Source organism: Carica papaya, chromosome 1 (assembly GCF_054855325.1).
Source record: "Carica papaya isolate Zhongbai chromosome 1, ASM5485532v1, whole genome shotgun sequence".
In the NCBI taxonomy this organism is placed as follows: Eukaryota; Viridiplantae; Streptophyta; class Magnoliopsida; order Brassicales; family Caricaceae; genus Carica; species Carica papaya.
This window is the reverse complement of record NC_142309.1, coordinates 5,934,169-5,954,244: the sequence shown is the minus strand read 5'-3', so window position 1 is coordinate 5,954,244 and position 20,076 is coordinate 5,934,169. Positions and strand designations below refer to the sequence as shown.

The window sequence follows — 20,076 nt, the reverse complement described above, 5'->3', positions numbered from 1 at the left end:
TATATATATAATAAAAGAAATAACATGTAATAAAATAGGTGGCAATATATGATTTACTTTGTATAATATAACATGTGGCAAAACATAATACATTAAAGAATTGATATGTGGCATAACACATAAAACTAAGTTAATTAAGAATTAAATACTATTAAATGTACAAATCTAATTCAACCAAATGTGCAAATTAAATAATAAATTGCTACATCAAACTGTAAAATGATGGCAAGCATGCAAAATATTATATAATAGGCGTACTTTCCAAGTATATCATCCCAAAAATTAATATTTTGTAAAAATTTACATCTAAAATAATTAGTTTGCTAGCAAAAGTATATAAAATAATTTATTGAGCTAGCAAATATTTAAACTCCAAATGATAAATATTTAATTTACTTTGTTAATATTGAACAATTTAAAAAGTTATAACAAAGAGTGGGAGAGAGTATGCAAACTTGCTTTCTAGAGGTTCGAACATAATTTGTGTTTACGTCAATATAAGATGTTTGTTAATAAGGTCTCCAACTTGTATTTTATACATATTTTTCTTAATTGTAATTATTTGTATATTATTGTGTTAAACTCATATTTTATATGTATTAACCTTAATATAAATGTTTATTATGTAAATGTTTAAATTAAAAATTAGTTTATCTATTAGTAAGTGAGAATAAAACTAAATAGAAACTAATTAACTGTTCAAATTAAATTGTTAAAAAGATTAAAAAAAATGGATCAATCAATTATATCGATTAAGAACCAAATAATTGATCTTTAATCAAGAACAACTGAAAATCAATTTATTTTTTAATTAATATATTATATTTTTATGATTTTATATTCATATTATATATATGATATATATAAGGATTTAACAACAATCCAGTTTATTAATATATTATTATCAGTTTTATATATAAGGTTAATTATGTATATGTTCATATATTTACAGATTAATAAATCAAATTGATATATGTAAAGTGTGAAAACAGAAAAAAAAAGCTCTTTTGTAATTTGATTGTTTAGATTCAAAACCGAAATGATTGATCTTAATTAGTCACATAATTTTAATTAATTAATCTGATTTTAATTAAATTTATTAAAATTAGTCGATATTCTTCTTCGACTATTATTTTATATAATTAAATATGTATTTAAATTATTAATCTTATTTAATCAAACTTTACATTAAATATAGATTTAAACACGTGATATCAATCCTACCACCTCACAATTATTTTATAACTTAACACAGAATTTGTGTTAATTACCCTCTAAATTATTTTTATTTTTTGAGCTCTTTTAAATTATTTTTCAATCATCAATGTTTTACGTTTTTTTTAATATATTTAGTGTTTTATATTTTATTTACATTATATTTAAAAGTTAAAATATATTTTAACCATTTTTTAACCCATAAAAAAAAAAAAACCTGATCATTTCAAAGCATACAAAGCGGGACCTCCATTATTTCCCTTTTAAATTTCTTCAAATCAAATTCTTCTTGCCGCAAGCCCTGCGAAATTACAATATGACCCCCTGACCATCTTCTACAGGTTACTGTACGGATGTATCATCTCTATGCTCTTAAGTTAACATTCTGCCTTCTACCTTCGGCCGGCCGTTACTTTGTTCCTCCCTCTGAAGCATTGTTAGATCTGTTTATCATATCTCTCTGAATCTTGTTTCTTTTTATTTTTTACTCTCTCTCTCTCTCTCTCTAATAGTAGGTGCATGTCATCCAATCACACGAGTACGGTGTTCTATTCAGATTTACGACTTCTTGATTCAGTCTTGAACTGAAAGTGAAAGCCTAGGCTGTTGGGCAATTCAGAGTTTATTAGCTATTTTGGCGACTTCTCCCTTCGGTTTCTCTCTACAAAGCTAGGGTTTTAGAATGATGGAGCTCTACGGTCTTCCTCATTCTTAACTAAGTCTGTTTCGAAATATCATCTCATGATATTTTTTAGATGTAAAATATCAATTCCAACATAGTCATCCGAAGAAAGGCCTGATTTGGAAATTTACGACGTTTGGTAAGTAAAATGCAGACCTCATCAAGCTTGACAGCCCAGCCGGAGGCTATTGTGGATTGGCTTCAGAAGGAAATGGGATATAGACCGTTGGGTCCGTACAGTGCATCTAGCAAATCGCACTCGCCTTCAGTTGATTCACTAAGAAAGATTTGCAGAGGGAATATGATACCGGTGTGGAGTTTCTTGATTAATCGAGTGAAATCGGAGAAAACTGTAGAGAATATAAGGAGAAATATAACGGTCCATGGGGGTAGTAGTGATGGTTCCAGTGGCATTTCGGTTGGCGTTGGAAAAGAGGAGAGTAAGACTAAGGGAAGGAGGAAGGACAAGCAGCTTTCAGGGGAGAGTTCCAATGTGGCCGAGAGCAGGGAGGTGGCATTGCAAGAGAAAGAACTGGCTGCAAAGGAGGTCGAGAGATTGAGGAACATTGTGAGGAGGCAAAGGAAGGATTTGAAGGCCAGGATGTTGGAGGTTTCAAGGGAAGAAGCTGAAAGAAAGAGAATGCTGGACGAGAGAGCTAATTACAGGTTTGGTACTTTGAACTTATTTAATGGGAAAATTTACTAGTCGAGGTTTTTCAGAAGTTTCTGGAGACAAATGGGAATGGAATTCTCAGATGTCCTATAGCGACATGGACTATCTTGTATGCTATGGATTCTTTGTGATTGCAAAAGTATCTTTGTTTTGCACTTATAGTCAATGATAATTTAGATTGGTTTTCTTTTATCATTTTCATTCCCTGAGCAACCGAAATGGTTGGATTAATTGAAGCATGCACCAAATGGTAAAAGGATACTTTGAACATTTTGAACCTCTAATATATTCCAATAAGGTGTGAAGTTTATGGTCTCTATTAATCTGTTCATTGTTCTAATTTTCTCGCCTTAATTCAGTTTCAATGAGTTCTTCCTGCTTGTTACTAGCTATTGGATGCGAAGAAGCCTTTAAAGGTGAAAATTCTACTGTGGTTAGTGCCAATTCACCTTACTTTGGTAGGGATTGTAGCCTTTTAAAGGTGCTTCATTAAATCAATGATTTTGATGCATGCTTTGCCATGTAATGTTGCATGGATCAACAATATCCTGCAAAATAAGTATTGTTTTTTCATGTTTCATGATGGTGTTTGGTTGATTTGTAACAGGAGCAAGTTGTGGTAATCGAGTTATATTGTCTATTTCTTCCAAAGTAAACTGCAGTTTAATGTCTCATTTTGGTGCAGGCATAAACAGGTAATGTTGGAAGCTTATGATCAACAGTGTGATGAAGCTGCAAAGATATTTGCAGAGTATCATAAGCGTCTTCGACAATATGTTAATCAAGCAAGGGATGCTCAAAGGTTAAGCATTGACTCATCTACTGAAGTGGTTAACAGCGTCAATGCACACATTGAGAAGGAAGCTGTGTATTCAACTGTTAAGGGAAATAAATCTGCTGATGATGTCATTCTAATTGAAACAACTCGGGAAAGAAATGTCAGGAAGGCATGTGAGTCTCTTGCAGCAAATATGATTGAAAAAGTACGCAATTCTTTCCCAGCATATGAAGGAAATGGTATTCATTTGAGTCCTCAGTTGGAGGCTGCCAAGTTAGGCTTTGAATTTGATGGGGAAATACCTGATGAAATTAGAACTGTTATTGTCAATTGCTTGAAGAATCCTCCTCAGTTGCTTCAGGCAATTACTACATATACCTTACGGCTTAAAACTCTGATTTCAAGAGAAATAGAAAAGATTGATGTTAGAGCAGATGCAGAAACCTTAAGGTGTTTTAATGACTTCTCTCCATTTCTTCTATGCTTTTATTCATGTCTGTGCACATCCATACATCTTTGAGAGAATATTATTCACATTTTATATTTATTGTATATCTATCAAATTCTACAATCGATGTCACATTGTGATACTGTAATTTGTTTTTGCAATCAATCGGAAGCACCAATTTACTTTCTCTAAGTCTGTGTGCACTTGCACATATTTCTTAGTTTGCTAAAATGGTTTTGTCTTGCCATTGAGGTGGGGATACACACCTACCAATTTGTTTAATTGACCATTTAACTACTATTTAGATAAACTCAAAGATACTTGGTTCCGGACACCTAGGTTTTCTGATTAAGGGTTATTCTCTTTATTCTTGTGAGGATCTTGGGGACCTTCTACATATTTTGCATAACACGTAAATCTTCTATGCAGGTTGCATCCCCTTGGTACATGTGAATAGATGATATTTTTTCTTTCAAAAAGAATTTAAGTACTACTTATGTTTGACGGTTCCTTCTCTTGAATCATTCTTTTCCTTTCCTTCTCTTTCATTAATAACTGCTCCAAATTGGTTTTCTTCATGTCTTTGGTCATTCCGATATTCCATTTTCCTTATTCTCTTTTTTTCCCTCAATAACTGTTATGAATTTGTTTCCATTGTGTCCAAGTTGCTCCTTGTGATTCTTAGCCATTTTCAATGATTACTTTGTTCTAAAGATGCATGTTGTTTTTGTATATTCATGTAACCATCCTTTGGTAAGCTTCATTTTTGCTTCATTGATTTATCTTTTGTAGGTTTCTTCCTTTCCTTATTGATTTGTCTTTTGGTAAGTTCTATTGTTGCTACCTGATTTATGGACAGCTGTAAGTCAAAGCTCTTTATTGTCTTGCATAGGTACAAGTATGAGAACAACAGAGTTATGGAAGTTTCTTCCCCTGATGCAAGCTCGCCATTAAGTTACCAACTTTATGGTAATGGGAAGATAGGGGCAGATATACCTTCTAGAGGAACTCACAATCAACTTCTTGAGAGACAGGTATTACTTTGTTTTTTCTTTTTTTTCTTTTTTGCCTATCTTCTAAGCAATTCATCTTTTTTCTTTATGCAGACAAGTTTAAAGGAGACTTTTAGGATCTACACCTTTACTTCAGTTCAAAAGTCGTTTTAATTTAGACAATATGAGAAACCTACTAGCTTCTCTCCTGTCAAATCAAAGAATACAAAGCTATTTTTTTCATTATTCAATTTAAACTCAAAGAACCACTCGAGTTTTTTAAGGGGAATAGTTCTTGCTTAATACTATTTTACACTTTATAGTCATGGAACAAACCTATATAACCTGAGCAGACGGTCTTAGTCTAGTCAATTTCACGACGGGTTTTTTCCTCTCTGTGTTTGCTGCTTTATTCATAATCATTTTCTTTGGGGTTATTTAATTGATTGTATATGTTATCTACAGAAAGCACATGTGCAACAATTTTTGGCTACTGAAGATGCACTGAACAAAGCTTCTGAAGCTCGAAATTTGTGTCAGAAACTTATAAAACGTTTACATGGATCAAATGATATAGTTTCTTCGCACTCACTTGTTGGAGGCACATCACAGAATGTTGGCAGTCTTAGGCAATTTGAGGTAATTCTATCAATTTCAGGGTAATTAATCACCCGTAGTTTGAGTTGACCATTTTCATAGTGTTGGTTCTGAATCTTTTAATCCCCATTGCGGTGCGTGCAGCTTTATGTGCATGTTTGTGTGCATCAAGTTAACTTTTACCTAATTATGTATTTTTTTTATATGAAAGACCTGATTATATTGAGATAGAATTGATCTAACATTTTCTCTTATTGAAGTGACCTAATTTTTCTTTCAATAGAATAGATATAATGATAAATAGCATGTTGATTCTTGAGAATTCCCACAGAGATTAGGTACATATTTTGGATTTGATGCCTCACATTTGAGAATTGTGAAAAAATATTGAATGGTCTTTAGGTGATTTGCTACTAAGGATTAGTTGAGGAGAGACAATCAATGACAATCTTGTGAGGAGATCAACTTTAGTCTCTCTTATGTGATTATCAGAATATAAGCGGAGTTTCATGAGTAAATAAAATAATTCTACTTGTTTATCATTAGAATCTGAGCTCTTCTTTGTAAGCAAGCAGAATGGAATTCTTGGAGGGATAAGAAGTGAAGAGAAGATGAGGGTTCAGGTTTATGAAATTGTTCTTGATTGGCTGGAATCCAGATGGTTCTGCGGCTGCTTAACAAAAATACTGGATGAGGGGATTATTTTGTTCTCCAGTGTGTACGGTGCTGATTGTTACTGAATTGCATAAAAAAAGAGGGGGTCATTTGTTGTCATTGTCTAAATATGGAGTAGATCATGGCACACCGCGGGTCTGTTTTCCAGCAGAAAGAAAAAAGAGGATGGAAAGAAGTGTTAGCGTTGATTAGTGACACACTGTCCAGAGGAGTGGAGGCGGGAGAAGCACAAAGAAGGGGGAGGAAGCAATAGGGGCGTGCCCAGTTTTCGGCCACTGTGCAACCTGTAGGTGGTGGAAATAATGGGGGAGGATTTGTGGGCAGTGATTCGATTTTCAAATGGGTCAAAATATTAAACCCAAAATCTTATTCAAACTTCAACAGAAGATTGTGAAGGAGGATTTTGTGAGATTGAGGGATATCCCACTGGTAGTTAATATTGATCAAGAAGGAAAGATAACAGATAGGTGGGGCTATAAGAATCGTCAGTCAAATATACAAAATGGGTTGGGCCGTGAAGCCTAAAATTTGGCTCCTCAAAATAGCATCATTGGGCCTTTGATAGGTTTTTGTGCCTGTTCCAAAACAGGCTCGAACACCCAACAGGCTAGGGTTTGGAGACCCAGACCTTCAACCCGATTCAGCACTTCACAGTCTCACTTGTTGCTCCTCAGCCCAAACCCAATGTTCCATCTTAACCAAAACCCGCAACAGAAGAGATGAATGCTGCCGCCAGTCAAAGGAGGCTGAAACCCATTATTGTTGTTGACCCTTCTTTTCTTGTAACGGTGCCACTGGAGACGTCCTCTTTGGCCGGTATTACACCTACAGCTGGAGATGGTATTATTGGAGGTGTTATTTCTTGTGGCGGTGCGGTGGGAGATTTGACAAAATATCAGCTTTCCAAGTGGCAACATAGAGGAGGATTAGAGGTGGGGAGTCGGTTTTTGACCAGGAAAATTTTTTGGAATGGGTGAGGGAACAAATTAGTGAGCTGAAGCAAATATAGAAACCCAAAGACAAAACAAAAGGCTAAAGGGGTTGGTGGCAGGGGGAAAAAAGAGACAATAACACAGATTCCATATCCACTGTTGATTCTTCAGAACTGATAATCTTAAAGGACGAAGAAGAGTATGGGGAGGATCTATGCCAGGAGAAGGCTAATTGCAAAAACATAAATGATATATGGGAGGGGCTACAATTTATTGTGGATAATACAACAGAGGTGGGGTAATGTTTGTGCAAGGGTAAACAATCAAGAAAGTGATGAGCCAAGAATACAAAGTGGCCCAAATAAATGTACAATATGCAAGAAGAAAACAATGTTTATTCCTAGTAAACTGTGTGTCCCTGAGTAAGTTTTCTAACCTAAGTTCTTTTCCTACCTTATGTGTGTCTCATGAGTTAAAGGTAAAGGTATTTATGTGGATAGCCATGCATCAAAGGCTCAACACTAAGGAGATGCAAGTCCGATGATCAAACCATGCAAATCTCTAGACATCTTCCTAATCTGCGCAATATCAATTGCAAAGTTGCTCGGAAGCTTTGGTCTAATTATCAACTCTCTTTAGCATTAGGTCACTCCTCCTACGGTTGAAAGGCTTTTAGGGGTGTACTTTAAGGGTTATGGAGTGATAAAGGAAGCAAAACTTTTGCAGTGAGGGGCTATCGGCTTATGGACAATATGGCTTGCACGAAATCGAAATTTTTTTGTCAACTGCACGTTGTTCCATGAGATATGGATAGGGTGACTTTTTGGCATCGTTATGGGTCAAGGCGTGTGAAAAATTCTCTACCTATTTCCGAACTCCATTGGAACTAGGAGATCATTATTTCGGTCATTAATTTAGTATATTCTTAATGAAATTTACTTATTTATAATTTTTTGGGCTTACTATTATCTGTAATATCTGAGGGTATCTCTTCCTCATTTCTTTGTATTGATTTCCTCTTACTGTAATAAATCTTCTTTTTCAATCCCAAGAAAAAAGTATTGAATGGTCTTTAGAGCTTTCCACTTCCATTTTGTACTTTGATGCTAAAATGTGTGTTTTACCTATTCATTCTTTTCTGATTTTGCAGTTGGAAGTTTGGGCAAAGGAGAGAGAAGTTGCTGGTCTGAGGGCTAGCTTAAATACGTTGATATCTGAAATACAACGTTTGAATAAATTATGTGCAGAAAGGAAAGAAGCTGAAGATTCTTTGAGAAAGAAGTGGAAAAAGATTGAAGAGTTTGATGCCCGCAGATCTGAGCTTGAAACCGTATGTACTTCTCTCCTGAAGGCTAACATGGTAAGATGCTCATTTCTTTCTCTTTGGATTCATGGTGAGATATTCTTTTTTTTTATATATATATATTTCTTCTCAAACTAAGAATGCTGCACGTAGTATGGCCTTGCTTCAAAATGAATTTGAAAACTTGATAGATTCATTGCTAAGATTGCTTACTATGGCCTTCGGTCCATATGCATGCGAGTTATCGAACATATCCAATTTAGTTGATGTGGGTGTATATATTATGTGTCCTCTGGTGTGTCTGGATGTTACTGACTTCGCTTAATTCACTGCATTAACTTTATAAAGAGACTGTAATTTGTATTATGTACATTTGATATTGTATGTTAATCAAGGAAAGCTGTAATGGACTGGATTGTTATGGTAAATAGCATTAGTTTCAATTGTATGTTGCGGCTATATTAGGGGCTTATACCAAGCTAACTTTTCTTGTAAGTTAGTAAGTCAGTGGAGAAAAATCAAGAAATCATTTGGAGGTGTGCCTCCTAGCATCTTAACTGTTCAACTGAATATTCTGCCTGCTGTTTGCTTATATTACCATGTACACTAATATAATTCATATAATGAGGATAATTAAACATTTGAAACCGGTAGCTGCAATTTTTTCTGCTTATTTCTTTTCACCTTTTACCATCAATATGCAAAAAGACTTAGGATACTGATGCTGGGCCCTAAGCCTCATTTTGATTCTTTTCTTTCTTTTAAAGTATACCTTTTGGAGGACCTGATCTGATTTGTTGCTTTGCCATTTTTGTTTCTGATTCATTGGGTTTGTACATCTGTATATGTGAATCTTTCATTTACTGAAAGCTGCATTTGCAGCTATTTGGTAATATTTACTCTTTATTTGGCTAATGTGACGAATCAAGTGTGAATTTGTTTGTGTCTTCATGCAAGGACGTACACTGTTTCTTAATACTCAATATATATTTGGAAAGTCAATTGTTCCCAACAAATGTTCATTTCAAATTAAGATACATAAATAAGTCTTAAGCTGATGAATTTTTTTGTGTAGGATGCAGCTGCATTCTGGAATCAGCAGCCACTTGCTTCAAGGGAGTATGCATCGAGCACCATCATTCCAGCATGCAATGTTGTTGTGGAAATTTCAAATAGTGCAAAAGATCTCATCGAACAAGAAGTTTCTGCTTTTTATCGAAGTCCTGACAATAGTCTATATATGCTTCCATCAACCCCGCAGGTTTGTGAGAGAACAAACCTAAAATCTGATACTCGGGCATAATGAGCTATTATATTAAAGATGACAAGGATTTGTTGGTCTAACCAAGTTGAAGGAGATCAATTCTCTTGTTAAATCCCTAAAGACCCTGTAGAGATGATATGAAAGAGTATTTGTTCTATTCTGGTTATAGCTTAAAATTAGGCCGAAGCAGGTGGCATTTGGGAATTCATTTCTTCTATCAGCATGCTTAGGCAGCATTTTATCTCTCTCCCTAAATCTTTTCACATTCTCAGTTGCTTTCTACATATTGCATTTTTTATCCCCACCGTCATGCATTATAGTAACTGTAAACTTTAGCCATGAAAAAAAAATTGCTTGTTCTGTAAAATTTGTTTATGAACAACCAAGATGATTGGTTTCAAGCTATATATTTTAGTGGATTATGCAACTACTTATTATTAGAGTTTAGAGGGTCCTCTTATACAGTAAAAACAAATGAAATATAGCAGTTATTAAGATATTGGCTTCACAGGGGGGGTGTTGCAGTCTGTTATTAGTTCGAGTTTGGAGGGTCTTCTATGCAGGAAAAAAATGAAAGGTAGCAGTACTTAAGATATTGGCTTTATTGGGAAATGGAGCAATCCAAAGGCACACCTGGTTCAAATGAAGTACTGAATGTCTGATGTGGTCAATTGATGGGCTATATATTACTAGTACAAAAGTTCAGTTATATGTTCATAATTTGAACAAAGATGTCATGACCTATATGATAAGATCAACGTTAGAGGATGTAATAGAATCACTGAGCTATGGCTTCGGGATGTACTTTTAGCATAGTTCTTACTCAGGAAAGGTTGAGGCAATTACAGCATGTTGAGGCTATTCTTCCAAAGTTCCTGTTGATTTACCTTGTTATGCAAGGATCTTTCAGGGTCTGTTATTTGACCTGAATGATAATATGATTTTATGAAAATGCTTGCAATTGGAAGAATTTGAATGGAGTTTAATATTTTTATCTCTTTCTATATTTGTTTATTTTATACAACCAGTGACATTATTACTACTGTATTTAGTGTTCTTTTTCCTTTGATTATGGTACAGACGTGAAGAATAAAGAGACATGTATTGTTTGTTCAAAGATTTCACTTATGCTAATGGCCAGTTTATGCCTTGAGTTGTTCACTTCTTTTTGTCTTTCTCATCAGGCACTTCTGGATTCCATGGGTGCCAATGGATCTACAGGACCTGAAGCTGTTGCTGCTGCAGAGAAGAATGCTGCTTTACTGACTGCGAGGGCTGGTGCCAGGGATCCATCTGCAATCCCATCCATCTGCCGTGTATCTGCTGCTCTTCAATATCCTGCTGGTGAGTGGAGTTTAGTATGGTATAAGTGGTATGGATGATAGACCAGGTTGTTATCAGTCTGCTTGATGGAGTTAATTGGTTTGTTTTAGATAGATTATTGATATTTTTATTTAAGAAAGGTAAGTTTGAGCTATTTTTCCTTCTAAGATGGATTAACTGAAGGAAAGGCAATGGAGCAAAACATCATAACCAAAAAAAGGAATTGAGTTTTATTAATCTTTTCCCTCTTCTTTTAATTCTCTGGAATTTAGAATTATTGTTTAATTTCTTTTGTGTTGATTATTTATTTGCTCTGCTTGATGACTTCTTACTGCATAATCAGGCCTAGATGGTTCAGATTCTAGTTTGGCATCAGTATTAGAATCTCTTGAGTTCTGCTTGAGACTACGTGGTTCTGAGGCTAGTGTTTTGGAAGATTTGGCAAAGGCAATCAACCTAGTCCACATTCGGCAGGATATTGTTGAAAGTGGTCATGCGTTATTGAACCATGCTTATCGTGTTCAACAAGAATATGAAAGGTGACATGCACTTCTCTGTTGTCTCTCATTGCTGGTAGATTCATTCTTCAATTGATCTGCTACTTTTAACATTTTGTAACAACTTGGCCTACTTTTATGCTAATGGCATGATGCAGGACAACAAATTTTTGTTTGAATTTGGCTACTGAGCAAGAGAAAATTGTTACGGATACATGGTTACCTGAACTTAAGACTGCAGTTTTGAGTGCTCAGAAGTGTTTGGAAGATTGCAAATATGTGAGGGGTTTGGTAAGAAACTACCATCCAAACATTAGATCTCTTGTCATACTAATCTGCTGCGACTGCTTTGATATTCTTCTTTTTAAATCTTAAAATAAAAAATCAATGTGTAAATTCTTGAATCTAGTATAAGCGCTTGATATATGGTGTATAAAATACCATTGGATGTGCACTTATTATGGTTGAAATTACTAGGGATGGAACGGGTAGTTGCCTTTCAGATGTAGGTGATAGTCAAGGTTTTGAATGTGATCATTTTTAAAAATTTTCTTCTCGACATCATTTTCCTTATAGCTTGTTCCTGCAATATGATGATGAGGATGCGCATGTATTACATTCATGTTTTCTTTGGCACCTAAAGGTGCTTATTATGCTTGATTGTTAGAAACGCACGTGGAAAAATGATGCATTTTGATAAGGTGTACCAAGGAAGAAGTAGTTTTGCAATTAGTATATAGGTGCATGTGCAGTATTATGTGTTTTGTGTGTTTATGTGCTGTATATTGTATGAATTTATTAAATAGATGTAGGGACTGCAGCAGTTATGATGTGTGGTATTTTTATTAAGTATGGTGAATGTTAGTAGGAGAAAAATAGGGAGAAAACAGAGGGGGAGTGGGCTGTCTGGAATTAACTTCCAGACTAATTGCTTCTAATTGTTTCGTCCTCATGATGTAAAAAGAACTTTGCTGCTACTGTTCAGTTCTATACAGAAAAGTTTGTCAAAAATTTCTTTGAGTACTTTAAATTCAAGGAAATTGTTGGGTTCTCACTTAACGTGCCCATATTATTAACAAAATCCTGTAACTAACTTCTTAATTAAGTACATAACGATTTGGTACTAGCACCAATCATTATGGATGAACCACAGTCCATGTTTGAGATTTTTTATTTATTTTTATTTTAAAAATGTCATTGATCATTTGATTGACATGTAATTATTTTGTATACGGGTGATATCCCACTCATGTTTATATCAATACCACACTACACTTCTATTTAAAAAAAAATTTTTGAGAATTTTTTGAAGAAATGTCATGAAGCCTGAGAACGGAACAGATTGGTGTTTGAATTTTTAGTGGGTTCATTGGAGGAGTTATTGGCTTATTTTGTCTAGCTGGAGACTGACGAAAGAAGCAGTTGCACCAATCATCCTCAACCACAAGATGCTGAACTCCAACAAATGCAGGCCGGTAAAAAAACCAACGAACAATCTGCACGGACACCCTCAAGGTGCAATCTGCACGAGGCAGAACACCTACCTTGCACGCTCTGCAGGATGCTGCACTATGTGTGCACCCATAGCTTGTGTAGAGCATGAGCATCCTTTTCTGTCGCGTTATACAAAATGAATTGTCCCGGGTTTGATGGTCCTGATGATTTAACAACTTCCATGAGTCTGCCTCTAGAAAATATGAAAATAGAACAAGCATGTTTTAGATGTCTTCGAGTGCGTTTTTTCTCAGATGCATCTGTTCTAGGACGCACACTGCAACCACCACCGCATTTTAGTTCTGGACATCCTCCAGAATCATGTGCCACTATAGTAAAGAGGCTATCTGTTCAGGAGATTTATCGTCAGCAAGTAAGAGGATAGTGGTTTAATGGCAATGAAAAATTTGAATCAGGTTGCTTCTGTGAAAGGTTGTTCTGGTCAGAAGTCGAAGCCTGTGCTTCCGATAATGAAGAAATTATGAAATTCTGGTAATGCTAGAACTAGAAACTGTAGCAGCAGTGGAAGTATGCATTTGACGATAAACACCATATCAAGGGGGAAGTGATGTTAGGAAAGCAATTAGAAAAATAACACATTTTAATAGGTTGTAACAGAGAAGGAAAAAATAATTTTCTAATTAGTATATAGGTGCATGTCTAGTATTATTTGTTGCGTGTGTTTATGTATTGTATTATGTATGGATTATCAAATAGATTTAGAGACCTCAAAAGGTATTACTTGTGGTACTTTTATTAAGTAGGTGAATGTTAGTAGGAGAAAAATAGGGAGAAAACAGAGGGGGAGTTGGCTGTCTGGAATTAACTTCCAGAATAACTGCTTCTAACTCCATGATGTTAAAAGAACCCTTTGCTGTTTCTGTTTCAATTTAATGCAGAAAAATTTGTGAATAAAAATTTCTTGAGTACTTTAAACACTCGGAAATTGTTGGCTTCTCTCTTAACAATCCCATATTATTAACCAAAATTTCATAACTAGATCCTAAGGACTACTAGTCGTGCCATCTGCGCAACGAAGATGTTCCCCAGAGCGACCAGAACCCACTGCGGGCACTGCCTGATGCCATACAGTTGCCTCTGGGCACGCAGCACTAGTCTGCTGCTGCAAGCAAACCACTCAAAGTCTACTATAGGAAGAGGGGTAAAATAGGACAAACTGAATAGGAGCAAAAAGGTAATTTTGTACAAGGGTAAGGTAGTCATTTCATTGTGATAGAATGCGGCTGGGCGATTGTTACCTTTACCCGATCTGTTGTAAGCAACTTGTGGCTGTTGCAACCTCTAGGAGTGCCTGAAGGTTAGATGTTCCCCCTTCCCGCCAACGTGATCTATAAATGAATGGCCTGAATATGAATGGAGAAAGAAGGAAAATTTCTCTCAGAATTAGTCTCTCCCTCTCAACTAACTCTCTCTCTCTCATTACTTCCTCCTTTGTTCTTCTTTCAGCCTAAGTCAGACCGAGTAAGGTATCTGACAGCTGCACACGCCTACCATCCCCACATGGAGAGGTCGTTTCTGTCTCGTTATACTGAACTTGACTTTTCCCTGTTTGATAGTTCCAGTGATCCCTTACCATGGATCCATAGATGTGAAAATTTCTTCCGTCAATAACAAACAGCGGAGGAGGATAAAGTGTCATTGGCTTCTACTCATTTGGAGGGAGAGGCACAGTTTTTGGTTTTTAAAACTAGAGAGGGATTGGCCATATTTATCCTGGACAGACTTCAAACAGACAGTTTTGTCATCTTCGATATTTTCTTCGCAAGCCAATGCTCTCACATTAGAACAGGAAGTGGAATTTTTCATTAGTTGGTTGAAAGAATATATTACATTGGAAGTAGAGTTTCAGCACCCACAGGACTTAACAACTGCCATGTGTCTGGCGGGTTGTTATAAGCGGCAAGTAGCATGCAACACCACAGAAACTTCCCTTGCGATTGCATCTTTAGCAACGCAAGCCAAGCAAACCCTGCGCAGCTCTTTTTGTCCCTAGAATAGTGCACTTCCAGTTGGCCAAATATGTCCAGACCACCTGTGATGAAACAACTGTTTGCGTAGACAATTGAGAGGATGTGTGCTCAAAATTTGTGTTTTAATTGTGATGAGGAGTTTCACCTTGGGCATAAACGTAAAAGACTATTTTGGTCAGAAGTTGAGTAACCTCCGCTGATCATTGAAGAAACACCAGAACCAGGAATAGAATGGTCCACCGAATCTATGAGTGAGGCTGAAATCTCTTTGCTTGCTATATTGGGATTCAGTTTGGCTAGAATGATGAAGGTAAGGAGAATCATTAATAACGTTCCTCTTGTGGTATTAATTGATTCTGGAAGCACCAATGATTTCTTGGATGTTAATTTGGCTAATGAGTCACAACAGCCCATTCTCCAACAAGATTAGTAAGTATTATGGTTGCAAATGGTGAGAAAATCCCAAGCAATCACATCTTTCAAGCAGTTTCTTTGAGACTCAGAACAACAAACTTTTCTTTGGATTTTAGTTTCCTTTCCTTGACTGCACCAGTGTTGGCACTTCTTGACTTTACTCAACCATTCATCACAGTGTCATGCATCAGACCTGCGCATAGGTGCAACATTGCAGCAACAAGGACGTCCCATTGCTTTCTTTAACTGCCTTCCGTTTCTCGTCACTTAAGGCCACCTGTCTATGAAAAAGAATTAATTGAATTGGTCAAAGTAGTTTTACATTGGCAGCCTTATTTGTGGGCACAATAATTCGGCATCAGAACTGATTATTAAGTCTCAAATTTTTATTGGAGTAGCTGGTCTTAAGTTCTTCCCAGCATTGTTGGATTAGTAAATTCTTGGGATTTAATTTTCTGGTAGAATACCAAGCAAGTGAAGAGATTTTGGTGGCTGATGCAGTTTTCCGACTGTTTGACAAAGGCACTGCTTGTACCGCTATTTCCATCCCTTCTCTTAACTGTTTTAGTGACATTCCCAAAGAAGTGCAAAATTTTGTTTCTTTGCAGCAATTGGCTATTAGAATCTTGCAGGGGGAGTTGAGTAAACTGCAAGTTTGGGATGGGTTGATATTTTAACTGTTTTGATGGTATCCCCAAAGAAGTCCGAAATCCCTCTTCTCTGCAGTAATGGGCTATTAGAATATTGCAAGGGGAGTTGAGTAATAATTGCAAGTTAATGGGTTGATATTTTATAAATGGAAAATCTTCCTGCACTCTGATACTCCCCTATGTGCTTTGCTCTTGATTGCAGTCCATGATCAGTTTCATAAAAGCTATAAAAAGATGCTTCCGCGCCTCTACATGGATTTCTTTGGAAGGGGATGAAATCTCACATCAAAATTTTGTCTGTTCTCGTATGGTCTATCAATGGAATATTTATAGCTGCTGGTTTATTGCACCCATTACCAGTCCCTCATCAGGCCTAGGCCAATATTTCTCTTGAAGCTTGTGGAGGTGCTTCCAACCTCCAGGGGAGAAAATGTTGTTCGGGGTCTTTGATGACTTTTCCAAATATGCCCACTTCATTTCCCTTCACATCCTTATACTGCTATGACAGTAGCAAAACTTTTATTTGATCACATTTTTAAGCTCCATGGGTTGCCAGCATCGATTGTAAGTGATTGGGATCTGATTTTCACAAGTGTCTTCTGGAAGAACTCTTTCACCTTTGTGGCAGTAAACTTGCTTTGAGTTCAGCTATCATCCTTAATTGACAGAAGTTGTTAACAGGAAATGTACCTCTGGTGTTTCACAGGTTCCTGTTCCATTCAAAGAGTTCACTGGGTTTCTTGGGCAGAATATGCATATAATACAGGGTACTGTTCCTCTTTGAAGGCTACTGTATTTGAAGTGATTTATTGCTGACCAGACCGTCGACTTCTTATTTTCTAGGATAACCTAAACTTAAAGTGGTTGATTTTGAACTCCACATCTGTGATACAATGTCCCAAAATCTCAGGACTCAGTTACTTTTCGCTGTTACTTCATGCTCAATAGTGAATGAATGTGTACCGCAGCCGTCATTGGGAAGTTTTTTAATTTGTATTATTCGGTCCTTTTGAAGCTTCCTTCATACTGGCAGATTCCTTGGCAAGCAAATGGGTGCAGAAGTTGTCTCCCTGCTTTTATAAGCCTTTCAAGGTGCTTCAACAGATAGGAGAGGTCACTTACAATTTTGACTTGCCTCCAACTTCAAAGTAACATCTGGTTTTCCATGTCTCATCTCTTAAAGCTTTTCATGGCCAACAAATTGTCTCCTCTATACTACCTCTTATCCATCAGGATGTTCCTTCTCCTCTAAGTCAATCGTCTTCAAGAACTCATAAGGGACAGCCTGAGGTCCTTATTCATTGGAAGGGTTTTTCTCTGGCTGATGCTTCTTGGGAACTTGCTGATCATGTGGCTCTTCGTTATCCTCACTTTGAGCTTGAGGACAAGCATCATTTCAAGGGGGGAGTGATATTAAGAACAAAATAGTTCCTTTTCTGGAGGTGTATAGAAGAAGAAATAAAAAGAAAAATATTGTGTGATAGTTATGTGACTATTTATTATGTGTCGTTTGTAATGTTGAAGTGTGTACTGTTGGTGAGTGGTTTTGAAGATATTATAAGTAAGGACTAAGGCTTGTAAAGGCAAGGGCAGTTTAGGCAATTCTGAAATTGTATTTCCAGAATTCACTGCTTGTTTCTGTAATATTTTAAGACAAGGCAGTTGTTAAAGACATCATATGTATGAAGATTTATTTTAAGTAGAGTACTTTTTCACTCTAGAGATCATACGGTTCTTTTTCCCAAATGAACTTTTAAATTTAATCTGAAGATAGGTAAAGACAGAAAAATCAAATAAATGGTTCTTTTCTACTAATTTCGGTATTAGTTGCCTCATGACAAGATTTATCAACAGGGACCATAACATTGACACTTGAATTTTTGGAATAAGTTGCTTATGTTGCTTTTCCTGACCCTTAATTGTATTGGACAGTGTCTAAAAAAAGCATTGAGGGTAACAGTCATATCTATCAATTTATTACTTATCTATTGCAATAATGATGAAAGTGGAGCAGTGAGCTCCACCGGGTGATACCTGGCAGTCTCTTCCACCCTGCCAACAAATGAAATCGTATTGAGTTATTCCAATTAATTCTCCAGGAAAATGGAGATGAATTTCTTAAGCTGTTTACCTATTTCTGTTGTTTAGTGGCATATATAGGGCCATTACCACCTGTGTGTGTTTATATATATATATATATATATATCATTTTTTTATTATTGATAGTAGAGGCAGTTGTTTTTCTATTTCTGTTTTTTCCTGCATGGATTTCTAAATAGTGTAATACTTCTGCAGCTAGACGAGTGGTGGGAGCAACCTGCCTCCACAGTTGTTGACTGGGTTACAGTTGATGGGCAGAATGTCGCAGCTTGGCATAATCATGTGAAGCAGCTTCTTGCATTTTATGATAAGGAGCTCTTGTGAAGATAATTGCCACAAAAACAATTTCCTTGATTGCATGTCAACGTGGTGGATATCTTTAACCTGTAGTCTTATCCGAAGCAAATTAGAATGTTAGACATTCTTGGGGTTGCCAGAGAGCACATTTTCAATTTTATTTGATGGGCATATCAGATTAGGATGAAGTTGAGGCACTTGTTGAGGACACCGTTGCAACTTGATTGGCGGTCAAGGAGGTTGCCAGGGTCTTCACAAAATGGGAATTGAGGTACAGCCTAGTGATCATCTTCTCATTTGATGGCTAATTTTGTATAGAAGTTCTTCCTTTTGTAGCCTCTTGTGGCTCCATTTTCCTGCCTTCTTTCTGGTTTTTTATTTATTTATTTTAAGTTTTTGATTATTTATTATGTAATTGATCAGAGTAATGTTACAACATAATGTATAGTTCTGATATTTGAAACTATTTTCGTGCTGAAATGAGTTTGCATCGTGGAAGTCACTTGGCAGAAATACTATATATCACTGACTCATGATGTCAACCGTGGCCTGTAAATTGCCTGCAAACTGTCAGGCAACTGCTGTATAAACTGAAAGTGAAGCGCCTAATGAAGAGACCATGAGACAGCTTGTAATGTTTTTAAGAATGTTCCACTTTATGGTTTGGTTTGAAGAGATGCAACTATTAATTAATCATTTCTTCTATCATTCTGGTTTTTAAAAATATATGCTGGATTGATTTGGCCTGGAATCCCACCCTCCTGGTTTTCAAAACTTAGACTCTAAAATCTTTCAAAACTCAATTCTGTTGATTGAGGTTTCAAATTAGATCTCTATGTGCCCATGATGATACCTTTGGCAGTTGGATGCATTTATCTGCAGGTTACATCAAGTTAATTTCACTCGACTTGTTAAATAGTATAAATTTCACGATATGTGTAACGATTCGTTTTTTCTATTGAGAAATGACTGCTATTTTACATATAATCTGATAAATTTACAGAGCAATAAGCAAAATTTAATATTCAATCATTAACTATACAGAATTACAGGTCATGAGACTTACAAATTTTTTTACATTGTATCGTTATAATATATATAAATCGATTTCACAAGACAAAATTATCAAAATTATTAAAGGTTCTTTAAAGTCTTTTTTCGATATTGAACTTGTTCTTAATCTGAACTAATCTGTATTAGGGGGTGTGAATTGGGATGACTTTACGAACTCCGTAAGAAAATTGGACAATGCCCGTAATAAAGACATGCACACACTCAATCACCAAATTTTTTAAATCATTTTATTCAGTAAATATTCAAAATTTCATATTTCAGTATTATAACTCATGGTATCAACAGTTCCATAAATAATACAATTCAGTATTCAGTATCACAATTTAAGTAGTAAGCAATTCAGTAGATATTAGTTCGGTATCGTAAACTTTATCCATGATTTTCTATTCCTTCATATCAGTTTATATCTTATTAAAAATAGTTTCACCGCAGGATGCCGTTTCTGCCGGTATCAACGAGAACAGTAAGGATCCCCTCTATCATGTGAATACGTTATAGTTCAGTTCACAGTTTATAATTTGTAGTATATAGTATTTAGTTCACAGTTCTTATCGCTTCGTTATGTCTGGCTAAAGTCGTATCCACAGTTAGGGTTCACCACAGTCATATGCTAAAAAACTACACACACACCCACCACTCGATGATATTGGTTAAACAGATTTTCTCATCTTTTAAGG

General features: G+C 35.9%; 1 protein-coding gene across 2 annotated transcripts; it reads left to right on the top strand.

Annotated features, from left to right (window-relative positions):
• Positions 1–1,510: 1,510 nt before the first annotated feature.
• On the top strand, positions 1,511–18,805 carry AUG5 (HAUS augmin-like complex subunit). Of its 2 annotated transcripts, none has more exons than XM_088216851.1 (10): positions 1,511–2,563; positions 3,256–3,798; positions 4,689–4,830; positions 5,254–5,427; positions 8,143–8,352; positions 9,371–9,556; positions 10,744–10,903; positions 11,226–11,421; positions 11,538–11,670; positions 16,131–17,602. In XM_088216851.1, exons 1-10 carry the CDS (start codon positions 2,046–2,048, stop codon positions 16,320–16,322), a joined length of 2,454 nt encoding a protein of 817 aa, XP_088072977.1. In that variant the 5' UTR covers positions 1,511–2,045; the 3' UTR covers positions 16,323–17,602. The 2 variants fall into 2 exon arrangements, with proteins under 2 accessions (XP_088072977.1, XP_021905946.1); XM_022050254.2 differs by lacking the exon at positions 16,131–17,602 and adding an exon at positions 18,224–18,805 and having other exon boundaries at positions 1,514–2,563.
• The last annotated feature ends 1,271 nt before the right edge of the window (positions 18,806–20,076 follow it).

What these genes read in the sequence shown, in the direction of transcription:
- AUG5 (XM_088216851.1), top strand. Translation starts at nt 2,046, where the DNA reads ATGCAGACCTCATCAAGCTTGACAGCCCAGCCGGAGGCTATTGTGGAT. An exon ending in GCAGATGCAGAAACCTTAAG is followed by an intron (nt 3,799 to 4,688) that starts GTGTTTTAATGA and finishes TGTCTTGCATAG; the next exon opens with GTACAAGTATGAGAACAACA. An exon ending in ATCAACTTCTTGAGAGACAG is followed by an intron (nt 4,831 to 5,253) that starts GTATTACTTTGT and finishes TGTTATCTACAG; the next exon opens with AAAGCACATGTGCAACAATT.